Source organism: Lepidochelys olivacea (genome assembly GCF_965140295.1).
Source record: "Lepidochelys olivacea isolate rLepOli2 genome assembly, chromosome: 10".
Classification (NCBI taxonomy): domain Eukaryota; kingdom Metazoa; phylum Chordata; order Testudines; family Cheloniidae; genus Lepidochelys; species Lepidochelys olivacea.
Genome location: NC_140420.1, coordinates 69,433,814 through 69,450,703, shown reverse-complemented (window position 1 = coordinate 69,450,703; position 16,890 = coordinate 69,433,814). Strand labels below are relative to the sequence as shown.

General features: G+C 45.0%; 1 protein-coding gene across 3 annotated transcripts in view; it reads left to right on the top strand.

The window, feature by feature from the left end:
• The first annotated feature begins 13,166 nt into the window (after positions 1-13,166).
• The window catches only part of ARNT2 (aryl hydrocarbon receptor nuclear translocator 2), a 134,618-nt gene continuing 130,894 nt past the window's right edge, over positions 13,167-16,890 (top strand). For all 3 annotated transcript variants that reach the window (XM_084641471.1, XM_084641470.1, XM_084641469.1), the window contains exon 1: positions 13,167-15,198. In XM_084641471.1, coding sequence (XP_084497597.1) covers positions 14,859-15,198 — 340 coding nt within the window. In that variant the 5' untranslated portion in view covers positions 13,167-14,858. The remainder of the gene's footprint in view (positions 15,199-16,890) is intronic.

The following is a 16,890-nucleotide window of genomic DNA, read 5'->3' as shown; positions in this document are numbered from 1 at the left end:
GATTGTTCAACCGTTTTAGTCTTATTGCAGTTATGATGCCCAGCAAATCTCTCTGAAGAGATAAAGAAAACTATGCAAATCAAATTGTCTATAAAATTCATTAGTGTTCTTCATAAATTCTCATTTCAACTGAGCAAAATCCTCCTGTACCTTGGCAGTGGTATTTTTTTTAATATATCAGAATAAAATAATGCTTTTCAAATGGCATTGCCATAAATGTAAAACTGTTCCAGTCTATGGTTGGTTTTATTATGTCAAACAAAAATCCGTCTTTTGTGGGTTACAGACAGATTGACTTATGGAAATATGCTTGTAAGCCAAGAAAACGAGAACTAGTAAATAAAATAGTTTTCTCAAGATATGGAGATGTCACAACTATGTAAATATTCACATTTTGCTATAGTCAGTCTCTGAAAAAGCAGACATGACGCTGGCAGAACTGGTGCCAGCTCTTGCCAAGGCTTTAGGCTTCAGACAAACATGGACGAACTCATTGCTGGAAACCAGTCTGTTTCACCGGTGTGTTAGTAGGATTAAGATGGGTATTGGACTTACAATAATGTGGTTTTGTGTTTAGACTTACTTGTAAGTTGCTGCATGCATTAATTTCACTTATAATATCTTTATCGCATTTTTGCTTTGTAATTGTAAAAAATGTTTGTTCTGAGACCATGAACCTAGTCAGGAGGGATCATCTCCTGCCTATCACGAAGGCCTATCAAAACTAAATGGGCCACTGTGGGACATCACAATACAAAGATTTTAATTGCCCCATCACATCCATGAAGAGGCTACATGCAAAAGAGCTCATCCCATCAGCTTGAATTCTGGAAGAAGGAACTGAAAATGTTCATCAGCTATTTTTTATCTTTTTGCAGTTTGGACTCTCATGGGGCTGTAGCTATGAAACGGAAGGAGAGATCCCCAGGGTCAACTTGGGCTAGCCCTAAAAGACATTCAGAGCTAACAGATTACTACAATTCTGTCACCTTTTGAAACCACAAATGAGTTAGTCTATCTCTGCCTGCTTTAACCTTGTAATAACTCTCATTTCGTCTCAGTTAATAAATCCTTAGATAATTTACTATGCAATTGCCTACAAGTACTGTCTTTGGTGTGTGATCTAAGGGGTCTGTGATTGACCTGGGATAAGTGACTGGTCTCTTGGAAATGGGAGCAACCTGAATATTTTGTGATCTTCAGTGTATAGTAACCAACTAACACTAAATCCAGCTTGCCTGGGTGACAAGATAGACTGTAATGCCCAAGGGGATTGTATGTGACTACATAGTAATACTGGCTATAGTGCTTCAGGAGTTCACATTTGTTTCTGAGTTGGTGAAATCTAATTATAGAACATACTACCAGTGTGAAGTATCTGCCCTGCTTCTTGACAGTCTGCCCTGAGGTTGGCACTCATGGTCATGAGCCACTCCAGACAGCATGACAGGAGGTAATGGAGAGAAAAAAGGGAAATCTGTAAAATGTTAGTGCAGTTCCACTCTGTGCAGTGACCATATACAAATGGTACTTTCATTCTTAATAGGCCTCCCTTTTTGTATTCAGAGTTATACGTCAGCTGACTTAAGTTGTTACTCCTCTTAGTATTGCAGAACTAGTGAGTCAAATGGGTTTTATTATGACTTAAGTTGCAAGTACTCTCTACAGAATTGTTAACTATAAGCTCAGTCCTGCACCACTGAAGCTAATGGGAGTCTGGCCATTGATTTCAGTAGGAGTTGAATCAGGCCCTTAGCCCTGACTGCAGACAGGGACAAGATTTTCAAAATGGTCTAGTGATTTTTTGGGGTACCTCAACTTCTGTGTGCCCAGCTTGACATACCTTGTTATGTGGTCTGATTTTCAGAAGGTTCTTCATACCCTCCATGTGAATATCAGGCCTCTTTAAGGTGTCTCATGTTGAGCTCCCAAAAACCTTTGCCTCTTTGAAAAACTTGGCCAGGCTGTCTACTGTTGGTCATGTGTGAGTCCAAAAGAATCCAGGCTGACTTTCAGATTCCAAACTGAATTTGCTGGGCCGGCAGTTTGACTAAAACATAACCTGTAGTATTTTTTTAACTGAAAAGCATTGAGAGATACTGAATATGCAGCCCCATGTTACCATTTTTCAAAGGTTTGAAATAGAATTCCATTTTAATATGGTACATGAGTCTTTACCTTTCCCTCTAATTTGCCTTTGCTCCAATCAAGGTTAATTTCCTAACATTCCTTGGAACTTAAGGTCCTATGGTACCATGACACTTCATGTTTTATAGTATTTGAATGGAAAACTTGCATCTGTTGTCTCTGTTGTAGCTGTCCTGATCATGAAACAGCAGAAACTCATTTATTCAAATGGAATGATAGACATGGCATTTTTAGAGTAAAGGGGGTTGCATGTAAAAGGGGGTTTTCAGTTCAAATGATGCTATTTTAAAACTGAATTTTTAGGAGTGATAGTTATGGGACGGCTTGGAAGGATTAGATTTTTACTGGTAAATGTTGATGTGATAGGGTAGACTAGATGTGGAGGCCCTCTGCTGGAGGTCTTGTGGCCCTGCCTCCCCCTGCTCCAGAAAAGAGGAGGGGAGAAGTCCTCCAGGCAGCCTAAAGTGGGGCTAAAGGGGAGCAGCCAATCAGAGGGGCTTCTGGAGCAACCAGTCAGGGTCCAGAAGGGCCATATAAAAAGGAGCAGCAGAGGCAGAGCAATCAGTTGCTGCTTGGAGCTTGAGGAGGGAGAACTGGGTTTCTGACTGGCTAGAAGAGCAGCAGAACCATGGACAGGTCAGAGCAGGCAGGCTGAGCCCAGAACCTAGCCAGACTGGGCGAGGGTACAGTGATGGGCCCTGCTGGTCTGGGTGAAGACTGAACCCAGGGAGGGCTACCAAAAGGACACCAACTGAGGGTACCCAAATGGGCCCCTGTTGGGCTGTTAAAGAAGGCAGTGTCTCCAGGGGGGAAGCCATGGTGCTATGGCCCCATGCCAGGGCCATGAGAAGGAACTAGAAACTGTATACCTGGAAGCGGGGGACAGTGTGTGTGACTTGGCTGGAGGGCTGAGTCACTAAAGACCTGCCAAACAACCATTGGCTGGGGGGGCACTCACAAGAGGTGGGTGCCGCCTCTGTTTAAAACTGAGTGATTGCAGGCACGTATTGGCCAGAGAGGCGGGTGCCAATGCTGCTACGGTCAATTTCACTATACACACACACAAACTGATGAAAAAATATTTCCATTGATGCTACCCATTAAGGCGGGGGGGGGAGGGGGCAAGAAAACAAATCTAATTTCTTAAGCCACCTAAAAGTGGATGAACAATTGCCTCTTAAACTAAATTCAACAAGTCGTCAATGCTTTTGCCAGCAAAAGATTTTTAGACTCTTGTTTTTGCATTATTGTATGTAAATTGCAGCAAACCTCAAGCACACTACAATTTTTTTTATTTGACAGACCTGTTCTATTCCTTATATTCAGGCCTTATTTACATGGGGTAGAGTATCAAACACACAAACAGTACAAGCTCTTTTAATGTGCTCTTTCCAGGACGGTCAGAAATCTCATGGAATATTATGCAAGGACAGAGCAACACACATGAATGGCTTCACTGGTTTACTAATCTCTGACCTTAGGTCTATTGTACATGCATGTACAGTAAGATAGGATAAAGTGTTGTCAAATAATTCTGGTGTCTTTTTTGGCAACTTCCCTGTCTGCAAAATGGGGATGATAATACACATCTGACAAAAGTGTTGTGAGGCTTATTCCACGAATGTTGGTAAAATGTTTTGAGATCTTCAGACTAACACAGCTGCTACTCTGAAAGAAGGCACTGTTGTAATGCATAATATTTTTATTAGAAGTATGGCATTATATTTAAATTACACTATTATAGACTAATCCCACAGACACTTAAGCATGGGTGTAATTTACACATGGGAGTAGCTCCATTGAGTTAATGGGATTGCTTCCATGAGTAGAGTTACTTGTGCTTATGCATGGGATTTTCAAAGGAAAATGAGAGAACTGGGCGCCTAATCTCCTTAAACAGAACTAGGTCCTTAATAGGATGCTTTCCCACTAAGATATGGTTTTAGAAGTCCTGTAATCAAGACGATCTATAGCTACAACTAAATATTTTTCTATCATTCCCCATAATTAAGCTGTATGAAGATAAGCCATCATCACATAATTCACCATGCTAATTAGCAAAAACCATTTTTGAATTGAAGTAAATTAAATCCAGTTCACCTTTACTTTCAGTGGAGTGAGACATTTACAAATTAGGAATTTCTGCAGTGCAACCATACCTCTGTGGCAGCAAGTGACAGCCACTGTAAAAGGCAATATTTTAAAAAACCCTCTCAAGTAAAATCTTAATAAACCATCAGTAGACTGAAATTTCTACGGGAAGCACTTTCTCAGGCTGGAACATTTTAATGTCTCTCTGACAAAACTATCTGCAGGAAATGAGGAAACGTAGTCTCCATGCCTTCTTATCTTTATGCCAATTTGCATCTTAATGGCTGAACTGTTTGACTACTCATTCAGCAAAGGAAGGGACTGATCCTGCAGCCTTTGACTGTGCATAGTTCCAGTCAAAAGGACTGCTCTCCTGAGTAAGGGCCTGAAGCTAGTGTAGTTGTTTTGTATCATGTGACAACTGAATGTTGCAATTTGAAGGGGTTTAAATCACTTTTGGGGGCTGGAAGGCTGGTTTAAAGTCTCTCTGATAGAATTATTTCATGTTTTGCTAGTTACTGTGCTAGTCAGTGTTGTCAACTCTTGTGATTTATCACTGGTCTTGTGATATTTGGTGTTTTATTTAAAGCCCCAGCTCCTGGAGCTGTGTGATTACATGAGACCCTCAGACTTCCTTTTTTTTTTTTAAAGCAAGTTTTTAGCCTCCACGTTTGCAAAGAAAAGCTTGAAAAAAGCTTGATCTACATACACCCTAAAGGGCCAGAAAGCAAATACCCTCCCCCCACCCCACCAAGTGTGTAATTTTTGAAATCTCATGATTTTGGTGGCCTGACTCGTGATTTCTGAATGTTTGAAGCTGGTAATACTCCCAGAACATGAAAAATTAAAAAAAAATGCCAATGGGGTGCACCGCTGCAAGCGAATGCAGTAATTGACAACATTTGGCATAATCATTCTCTCTCTTCTTTCTCTTTCCAGTTTGAGATTTACATCTGTGACCAGATTTTCCAAAGTGCGCAGCACGCAGCTCTTGGCATGAAGAACCACAGCACCCCTCTCCATCATCATTCCCTGGGAGCTGAGCATTTAGGAAAATCTGGCACAGCTATCAGGGCAACAAGCACAATGGAAGGTGCACTAATAAGGGTGACAGCCTGCCTTTATTTGTGCCTATGGCATCTTGGGCAGCTTTGCCCAGAGAGCCTGAGCGGTAAGGACAGGTAATGGGATGATGGGGATACAAGCATTTGGAGGCAGCTGTGAGAGGGAAAAGGTAAAGAAAATGGACGAATTTGGAGATGGGAGAGAGGCATTTTGGGAAAGAGACTTAGGGCGAGTTTGGGGTTAGAGAGAGAGGAGAGACCAGAGGCAGAGTAAAGGTGAGAAGGGACTCTTGGGATAAGACTGGAATTGACTAAAGACGAAACTTGGAAAAGGAAAGGGGGTGGTTGTTCAAGGAGGAGACATTGGAGGAGCCTGTGGAAAATAAGGGAGTCTGGGAAGACTTTATCTGGAGAGAAGTCAGGAGGAGAGAGGACTAGTGGGTTTCAGAGGCCGGCAGATGATTGCTGCAGTGCAGAACAGGAGACAGTCTAAAGCCAGATCTACACTACTACTTACTTTTGTATAATTTGTCATTCAGGGGTGGAAATAAGCCACCCCCCTGAGCAATGTAGTTACACTGACCTAAGCACTGGTGTGGACAGCGCTGTTAGTGGAAGAGCTTCTCCTGACGACCTAACTACCACCTTTTGCAGAGGTGGATTTATTATGCTGACAGGAGAGCGCTCTCCTGTCAGCATAGAGCATCTTCACCAGAAGCACTGTAGTTGCACAGCTGCATTGGTGCAGATGCGCAGATATAGCACTTCTAGTGTAGACTAGCGCAGACTTTACCGTACAATAAGAGACAAGAAGAGGCCAAAGTAAGTATTGAGGTCCTTTCTCAAGGGAATTAGAAGAAACGAACTTATATTGGGACACTTCAGGAATGGGTGAGAATCATAGAAGATTAGGGTTGGAAGAGACCTCAGGAGGTCATCTAGTCCAACCCCTGCTCAAAGCAGAACCAACCCCAACCTGCACCCTAGCCAGGGCTTTAAAAACCTCTAAGGATGGAAATTCCACCACCTGCCTAAGTAACCCATTCCAGTGCTTCACCACCCTCCTAGTGAAATATTTTTTCCTAATATCCAACCTGGACCTCACCCACTGCAACTTGAGACCATTGCTTCTTGTTCTGTAATCTGCCAACACTGAGAACAGCTGAGCTCCATCCTCTTTGGAACCCCGCTTCAGGTAATTGAAGGCTGCTATCAAATCCCCCCTAATTTTTTCTCTTCTGCAGATTAAATAAGCCCAGTTCCATCAGCCTCTCCTCATAAGTCATGTGTCCCAGCCCTCTAATAATTTTTGTTGCCCTGCTGGCTGCTGTAGTCTGCTAGACTCTCTCCAATTTATCCACATCTTTTCTGTAGTGGGGGGGCCCAAAACTGGGCCTCACCAGATGTGGCCTCACCAGTGCCGAATAGAGGGGAATAATCACTTCCCTTGATCTGCTGGCAATGGTCCTACTAATACAGCCCAATATGCCGTTAGCCTTCTTGGCAACAAGGGTACACTGTTGATTCATATCCAGCTTCTCGTCCACTGTAATTCCTGGGTCCTTTTCTGCAGAACTGCTGCTTAGCAGTTGGTCCCCAGCCTGTAGCAGTGCATAGGATTCTTCCATCCTAAGTGTAGGACTCTGCATTTGTCCTTGTTGAACCTAATCAGATTTATTTTAGCCCAATCCTCCAATTTGTCTAGGTCACTCTGAGCCCTATCCCTACCCTCCAGCATATCTACCTCTCCCCCAGCTTAGCGTCATCCGCAAACTTGCTGAGGGTGCAATCCATCCCATCATCCAAATAATTAATGAAGATATTGAACAAAACTGGCCCCAGGACTGACCCCCGGGGCACTCAGCTTGATACCAGCTGCCAGCTAGACATCGAGCTGTTGATCATTACCCGTTGAGCCTGACTATCCAGCCTGCTTTCTATCCACTTTATAGTCCATTCATCCAATCCATACTTTTTTAACTTGCTGGCAAGAATACTGTAGGAGACCATACCAAAAGCTTTGCTAAAGTCAAGATGCATCACATCCACGGCTTTCCCCGTATCCACAGAGCCAGTTATCTAATCATAGAAGGCAATCAGGTTGGTCAGGCATGACTTGCCTTTGGTGAATCCATGTTGACTGCTCCTGATCACCTTCCTCTCCTCCAAGTGCTTCAAAATGGATTCCTTGAGGACCTGCTCTATGATTTTTCCAGGGACTGAGGTGAGGCTGACCAGTCTGTAGTTCCCCAGGTTCTCCTCCTTTCCTTTTTAAAAGATGGGCACTATATTTGCTTTTTTCCAATCATCTGGGACCTCCCCCAATTGCCATGAATTTTCAAAGATAATTGCCAATGGCTCTGCAATCACATCAGCCAACTCTTTCAGTCCCCTCTGGTGCATTAGATCTGGCCCCATGGACTTATGCATGTACAGCTTTTCTAAATAGTCCTTAACCTATTCTTTCACCACTGGGGGTTGCTCACCTCCTCCACATACTGTGCTGCCCAGTGGAGCAGTTTGGGAGCTGACCTTGTCTGTGAAAACCGAGCCCCCCCCAAAAAAAAGCATTGAGTACTTCAGCTTTTTCCACATCATCTGTCACTAGGTTGCCTCCCCCATTCAGTAAGGGTCCCACACTTTCCCTGACCTTCTTTTTGTTGCTAACATACCTGTAGAAACCCTTCTTGTTACCCTTCACATCCTTGCTAGCTGCAACTCCAATTGTGCCTTGGCCTTCCTGATTACACCCCTGCATGCTCGAGCAATATATTTATACTCCTCCCTAGTCATCTCTCCAAGTTTCCACTTCTTGTAAGCTTCCTTTTTGTGTTTAAGCTCACTGAAGATTTCTTTGTTAAGCCAAGCTGGTCGCTTGCCATATTTGCTATTCTTTCTTTTTGCACATCGGGATGGTTTGTTCCTGCACCCTCAATAAGCCTTCTTTAAAATACAGCCATCTCTCCTGGACTCCTTTCCCCCCGGCCATATTAGCCTCCCAGGGGATCCTGCCCATTAGTTCCCTGAGGGTGTCAAAGTCTGCTTTTCTGAAGTCCAGGGCTCACAGTCTGTTGCTCCCCTTTCTTCCTTTTGTCAGGATCCTGAACTCTACCATCTTATGATCACTACTGCTCAGGTTGCCACCCACTTCTATTTCCCCTACCAATTCTTCCTTGTTTGTGAGCAGCAGGTCAAGAGGAGCAGGGCCCCTACTTGGCTCCTCCAGCATTCTCCAAAAACTTCCTGGATTGTCTGTGCACTGCAGAGAAGGAGGATGGTCTCACAGAAGCAGGAGAATGTCTGTCGCCCACCCACCTCAAAAAAAGAAAAACCTCTCCAGGCAAAATCACTCCACTAGTAACAACAGCAGAAAGACCTGAGCCTTTAGCGATCACCTTAAACTCATTTAGAACTGTATATGGGGCAGGGGATGCAGGGTGTACACCACAAATAGGATCAGCAATTCTTACAGGTTGTACAAGGAACAAATGTGAAAATAAAACTGAGTGTCAGACTATGGGTCTAGGAGAAAATTGTGTAGGTTTCCTTTATATGTTGGATAGCTATTGCTTTCCCATCATATTTTCTTCTTGAAGAGTCAAGAATTGAATTGTTCTACACAATAAAACTCATACTATGGGAAGAATAAAAGTAAAGACTGGCCAAGATTTTCAGAAAGTGACTGGTGGTTTTGGATGCCTCATTTTCTCAGTGCCCGATTTCAGACAACACCCTGTGAAAACCAGGCTGCTCTAAGGCATCTCAAGGTAGGGGCCCAAAATCACTACTCACTTCTGAAATTTTTGGACAAAAGTCATCCCGTTGTACCTGGATATTACACATACCATATGCACAACAGAATGAGTTAAAGCCTGAGTTTTGGTGTCTATTCTGAACTTCTTTGCTTTTGTGGGATTATATGTTCACAACAGGGTCTGAATATACACCCGCTTTATCTCTCTATAACATGAAATACATTTTTAAAAATTATGGGAATACTTGCCAACTTTGAAAAACTAAATTTGCATTTGAGTCCTTGTGACTGTTTGTTTCAGCTTTTGGCAAAAAGTTTGAATCCATTTTTTTAAGCATGTGCTACTGAACCTCCATTTCCTTTGTTCATTTTCCTTCTGTTCTGACTGTGTTTCTATGTTTAAGATTAAACCAAGAAATATTTGAAGAATTGCTGTACAACCATGGAGACAATGGGTCTAACTAAAAATAAAAATCCAGGTCACATCTCAGTCTCTGACCATACAGCTGATTTTAAAACTGAAAACATGGAGGAAAATTAACAATCTGAAAAGGATTCATACCCTTCAGCTGCATACAAGCTTCTTACTCTGATTACTATCAATAGAAACAAATATAATATGTGCCAATCTTCTTGAATGATGAACCATGATACTAGAAACAGTTATAAATTTGGACATTACTGAGGAAATCACAGATGTCTTTTGGATAGTAGGGCATGTATGAGTTGTACTCTGTAAGGTGAGGATGCCCCTTTCTTATCAGAAAGCTACGATCTTGCTGGAACCCCTGAACCGATTATTTTAATGTGATTTTGCTTATTAAGTGTGATACACACATTTTGGCAATTTATATATATATATAACTTCTGTTATCCTGTAGCCTATGTCAAACATTTCTGTTACAAAGGATAAAAGTTATGGCACCTTTTTAAACTTGAAAAACAACAAAGGAAATTGCAATCCATCAATGTGCAGAATAATAGTTGAATGCACAAGATCAAGGAAAATAAGAATAAGGCTGTCTAATGTTCCTGGATCCACTTATTTATGTTTGAGAATGTGGGTAGTGTGTAAGACTGGTTCTGGCAGAGTAGTATGTAATTCATGTGAATGTTCTGCTTAGACTATAGAATGGCAGATTCAGCTTCTGAATTCTTAAAGCTTTTGTGGGTTTAAATGTGATCCTTAATGTTACTTTTAAGGAAGATTTTTGTATTTAATATATTTCCATTCAAGGCACCGTCTCCTCCATCTTAATCCACAAAATAAAAATAATATAGTTAAGCACGTGGAAGCAATGCTATTGCCTTTACAGTACCTCTTTACAAGGTACATTGCTCCTTTTAAACACTATGTATTGAACATTTAAAACAAAGCATCTTATATCTCACTATTAAATCCTGTAAATTATTGAAACAAAGCTTGAACCTGGGGTTAAAGAAACCTTTAGATATGTGTTAAAGAAATGAAGCCAAAAACAACTCCTGCTTCTTTAATTTACAGTAAACTAAAACTAAATATAGATTTCCCCCCCTCCCCCCCACACCTTCTCCATCTCTACCTTTCACTCTCATACAGGACATTGAGAATCTTTCTCTCTGTTTTACATAGGCCAGCCAGCATCTCTTGCACAAGTTAGATAGCAGCTCTCTTTTCCCACAGCCCCAAACACCTCCTCTGCACACCTCCCCTCACTTCCCTCTTCCATACCTCTCATTTTCTCAATCCACATGATGGCATTTCAGACAGCAGAACTATAACCACACAGGTATCAAAGACACACTTTCAAGAATCAGGAAATCATGTGGCTCAGATAACATACTGAATAATACATAAAGTTATTCTAACCTTTTAAAGTTATTTAATCACCTGGGCTATGTCTTGACTATCAAAAATAGTGTGTTTTTACCATAGGATTAATAACATGCAAAAGCTATCCTGTTGTAAAATCACAGCGGAGACAAGGCACTCTAGGTAAACTAGGTGTGGTCAACCATGGTCGGGGGGCGGGTGGGGGTGTTAGTGCTGACCGAGCTTAGCTGTCTCAAAATAAAAACTACATCTGCCTTCTCTCCACTTGAGAAGTTTAAATCCTATGGGGGGGAGGGGAAACCAACCCCCATTGTGTCAGTGAAGATAACCCCCTTCGTCCTCGAATCTGGACACTTCCTTGAGAAATAGTAACCAATTCACAAAAAAATGGGGTTGCTCTAAACCTATGATTTACTCCTAGATCTAATATTATCACTTGCAGGGGTCAGCAACATTAGCTTCCTGGAGCCAGGTGCAAACACCCCCCTCCCAAATTGAAAAATGCTTAAGATATTATAGCAGGGGTGGGCAAACTATGGCCTGGGGTCTGCATCCGGCCCCCCAGATGTTTTAATCTGTCCCTCGAGCTCCCGCTGAGGAGCGGGGTTCGGGGCTTGCCCCACTCCGGCACTCCAGCCAGGGAGCGGGATCAGGGGCTTGGCCCACTCCACATGGCTCCCGGGAGCAGCAGCATGTTCCCACTCCGGCTCCTACGTGTAGGGGCAGCCAGGGAGCTTTGCACGCTGCCCCAGCCCTAAGTGCCTTCGGACAGGGCAGCGTGCAGAGCTGCCTGGCTGCGCTTCCACGTAGGAGCTGGAGGGAGGACATGCCGCTGCTTCTGGGAGCTGCTTGAGGTAAGTGCTGCCCATAGCCTGCACCTCTGACCCCCTCCCGTGCCCCAACCCCCTGCCCCAGCCCTGATCCCCCTCCCACCCTCTGAACTCCTCAGTCCCAGCCCAAAGTACCCTCCTGCACCCCAACCCCTCATCCCCAGCCCCACCCCAGAGCCTGCACCCCAGCTGGAGCCCTCACCCCCTGCACCCCAACACCCTTCCTCAGCCTGGAGCCCCCTCCCGCACCCTGTACTCCTCATTTCTGGCCCCACCCCTGAGCCCACACCCCAACCCCCAATTTTGTGAGCATTCATGGCCCGCCATACAATTTCCAAACCCAGATGTGGCCCTCAGGCCAAAAGGTTTGCCCACCCCTGCATTATAGCAACTCCTAACACCCCTGTATACGTGTCTAGAACTGCCAAATCTACAAGAATAAGATAGACTGCTACAGCTCTCTGTACAGAATTATCACACTATTACGCTCCATCACTGCTTTGAAATGTGCAAAGCTAATACAGACTCTTCTCTAATATGTTAAAGGACCATAAATGAGAGGTGGAAACTGAAAGGTGCTCTGTGGATTGCAAACTCAAAGAAGAGTAACTGCGCAATCAGTGGGAGAGAAAGGAAAGACTAAGGCACTGTACATAAGAACAGCCATACTGGTTCAGACCAATAGTCCATCTAGTCCCTTCCGACAGTGACCAGTGCCAGGTGCTTCAGAAGGAATAAAAAGGCAATCATCGAGTGATCCATCCCCTGTTGTCCACTCCTAGCTTCTGGAAGTCAGAGGCCAAGGCCACCCAGAGAATGGGGTTGCATCCTTGACAGTCTTGGCTAATAGCCATTGAGGGACCTATCCTCCATAAACTTTTCTAATTCTTTTTTGAAAGCCATTATAATTTTGGCCTTCATATCATCCCCTGGCAATGAGTTCCACAAGTGAGCTATATGAAGAAGTATTGCCTTTAGTTTGTTTTAAACCTGCTGCCTAATAATTTCATTGGATGACCCTTGGTTCTTGTGTTATGTGAAGGAGTCAATAACACTTCTTATTTATTTTCTCCATACCATTCATGATTTTATAGGCCTCTATCATATGCCCTCTTAGTCGTCTCTTTTCCAAGCTGAAAATACCTCTGATCATTTTTGGTGCCCTTCACTGTACCTTTTCCAATTCTAATGCATCCTTTTTTGAAATGGGGCAACCAGAACTGCACGCAGTATTCGAGGTGGGGGTAGGGTTGCCAATTCTGGCAGTATTCCTGGAGGTTTCATCACATGACATAATATTTAAAAAAATCTTTCATTCCTGGAGACTCTAGGACAATCCTGGAAGGTTGGCAACCCTGGGGGAGGGGAGGAGGGTGGATGGGTACCATGGCGTTATGTAACAGATTATGATATTTTCTGTGTGATTCTCTTTTCTAATGAAAAGAACAGGAGTACTTGTGGCACCTTAGAGACTAACAAATTTATTAGAGCATAAGCTTCCGTGGGCTACAGCTCTCTTCATTGGATGCATAGAATGGAACATATCATAAGAAGAGATATATATACACACACATACAGAGAAGGTGGAAGTTGCCATACAAACTGTAAGAGGCTAATTAATTAAGATGAGCTATTATCAGCAGGAGAAAAAAAATTTGTAGTGATAATCAAGATGGCCCATTTAGACAGTTGACAAGAAGGTGTGAGGAGGATACTTAACATAGGGAAATAGATTCAATATGTGTAATGACCCAGCCACTCCCAGTCTCTATTCAAACCCAATTTAATAGTATCTAGTTTGCATATTAATTCAAGCTCAGCAGTTTCTCGTTGGAGTCTGTTTTTGAAGCTTTTCTGTTGCAAAATTGCCACCCTTAAATCTTTTACTGAGTGGCCAGAGAGGTTGAAGTGTTCTCCTATCAGTTTTTGAATGTTATGATTCCTGATGTCAGATTTGTGTCCATTTATTCTTTTGCGTAGAGACTGTCCGGTTTGGCCAATGTACATGGCAGAGGGGCATTGCTGGCACATGATGGCATATATCACATTGGTAGATGTGCAGGTGAACGAGCCTCAGATAGCGTGGCTGATGTGATTAGGCCCTATGATGGTGTCCTCTGAATAGATATGGGGACACAGTTGGCAATGGGGTTTGTTGCAAGGATAGGTTCCTGGGTTAGTGGTTCTGTTGTGTGGTGTATGGTTGCTGGTGAGCATTTGCTTCAGGTTGTGGGGCTGTCTGTAAGCGAGGACTGGTCTGTCTCCCAAGATCTGTGAGAGTGAAGGATCATTTTTCAGGATAGGTTGTAAATCTTTGATGATGCGCTGGAGAGATTTTAGCTGGGGGCTGAACGTGATGGCCAGTGGTGTTCTGTTAATTTCTTTGTTGGGCCTGTCCTGTAGTAGGTGACTTCTGGGTACTCTTCTGGCTCTGTCAATCTGTTTTTTCACTTCAGCAGGTGGGTATTGTAGTTTTACGAATCCTTGATAGAGCTCTTGGAGGTGTTTGTCTCTGTCTGAGGGATTGGAGCAAATGCGGTTGTATCTTAGAGCTTGGCTGTAGACAATGGATCGTGTGGTGTGTCCTGGATTGACCCTGGAGGCATGTAGGTAGGAATAGCGGTCAGTAGGTTTCCGGTATAGGGTGGTGTCTATGTGACCATCGCTTATTAGCACAGTAGTGTCCAGGAAATGGACCGCTTGTGTGGATTGGTCCAGGCTGAGGTTGATGGTGGAATGGAAATTGTTGAACTCATGGTGGAATTCTAATGGCTCTGCACAGTATTAGCTTTTCTTCTGACTGCCGCTGCCCATTGCCCGGATGTTTTCGGAGATCTAGCCACACGCACCATGACTGGCTTTTCAGTTCCAGGGAGGGAGCACCAGGGAGAGAACAAATCATCCAAGCAGGGAGAGAAGGAAAGACCGGACTCAGGCTGCGCAGCAACCTGCTGCTTTGTCAGGGATGGGCCCCGGGGAAGCGGCCCCAAGCCGGCCAGCTGAGTCCCGCCTGGGCCCGAGGCTAGCGGCCCCAGCGCGGTGTCCCTTCACCCCTGGGCCACACCTGTAGAGCCGGGCGTCCCCGCGCCGCGCTGCCCGGAAGCGAGCCAGGCTCGGGGGCCCAGGCAGAGGGCAGCGGCTTCCCCGTCCCAACGCCCATGTGCGGGGCGGCCGGCACATGCTCGCTACGGCCGCCCGGGGCGTTGGAGCATGAGCAGAAGCGAAGCGGGAGCATCAGACATCTTGCAAGGTCCGCTTTGCGCAGGGAGTCGGAGCGCCAAGGCAACAAGGAGCCGCCCCGTCCCCGGGGCGCTGCGCGTCCGGCCCTTTGTGTGGCTGGCAGCCCCGGGGCTCGCTCCTCCTCCTCCTCCTCCTCCCGCGCCGGGCCGGGCTGCCTAGAGCATCGCCCCCCCCATCTGCGCCCCCCCTCCCCGCTTGCATTTATCTTAATTCGCCTCCGAGACAAGATGGCAACGCCGGCGGCTGTAAACCCTCCCGGTGAGTAGCGGCGGCCGCCCCCTGCCCGGCAGGACATCGGCGCCACCCCCCGCCCGCCCCCGCGGCCCCTCCGCCCGGCCCCGCACAGACGCGGGTGCAGCCTGGCCGGGCCCTGGGCTGGGAGAGGGACTCGGGGGAAGGAGGAGCAGCCTGGCCGCTGTCACCGAGCCCGAGCGCTACCGATGCGCGGTGCCCCCCGTTGCCCAAGGCTAGGTGGGCGGGTTGTTCGCCGAGAGGGCAGCGGCCGCGCAGGAGTAGGGAAGAGAGCGGCGTATTGTCATGTGGGGAGGAGTAACCACTGACCAGCCATCCCAGGTCCCGAGGTTCAGCATCTCTCCCACGCCCCCTTCTCGCCCGGGATCCAACAGCGCAGGGCCAGCTTTCTGTGTGGTCCCGTGTGGGCATCTTCTTGGACCCAATTGTCCGCTGGGTGTATCGCCATTCACTTACTTGGAATAAGGCCAGGGATACGTTTGGCCCTAAGTTTCCAGAGTTTTATATGGTTCCAAGGTCACTCCCCTGGATGGAGAGAGAGATCACTTATCTCTCTAGAATTGTAAAAAAGAGCTCACTGTTGCTGGATAACAATGGTGGAAAGTTCAGGGATGTAACAGAGCCTGTTTCAGGCACAGAGCCATTTTCACTCCTTTAATTTTGATCATAAAATAACATTGAGCCAAAGTGTTTCCGAGACCAGTGGTTCTCTCAACCTGTGGCCCCCAGGGGGTCCCCAGACTATGTCTTAAGATTTTCAAAGGGGTTCTTGCCTGCATTCAAAATGTTTTGGGGTTCACAAATAGAGGTTCCTATACAGCACTGTGTACCTCTAAAGAGAATCTTGTTAGTTTCCAGTAACCCATCTACCTAGAGCTAACTCAGAATGCTTACATTGACTTTCTTGGGTAAATGGTGACAAAATTCTACATAAACATAAACAATCAAATTGGGGGGGAAAGAGAGAATATGGGGTTATAAGGAGAAAATAGGTTTGAGTAATACAAAATGAGTGAATTTCACATGAGATGCAATGTAAGAGCAATACTGTGTGTTGTTGAACAGCCCTTCCTTAGCCATACTATAGATAAGGATATCAGAATTTCTACTGTTTTTATATATAGAGGGGGGGGGGAAAGTTGGGAGGGTGAATGTATTACTGAGCTGTAAAACTTTTGCTTGGAGTCAAAATATTGAAGACATACATTTTGGCCAATGTGTGTGGTGGGTGGTTTTTGTGTGAGGGTGGGTTTTTTTGTATGTTTGTTTTTTCCTGTGCAAGTGTAGCCATACATTTCTTAACCGTTTTTATCAATAGAAGGAACTCAGAAACATCTCCTGTGTTGGATTTTTGTGGGGCTCATTCTTAGGAGCATTACTGTAGATCAGGGATCGGCAACCTTTGGCACGCGGCCCTCCAGGGAAAGCTGCTGGTGGGCTGGGCCGGTTTGTTTACCTGCAGCATCTGCAGGTTCGGCCGTCCCAGGCCAATGGGGGCTGGGGTAAGTGGCGCAGGCCGAGGGATGTGCTGGCTGCCCTTCCCGCAGCATTGTTTAAATGAATGCTCAAAATTGCTTTAATACAGGATGCAAAGTGTCGGTGTGCATATTATAAAAGCGTGCTTTGCTTAATTAAAAAAATCCTTAACTAAATTGTAATGGGGCAGTTGAAATTCTATTGGGCTCCAAGCAAATGAGT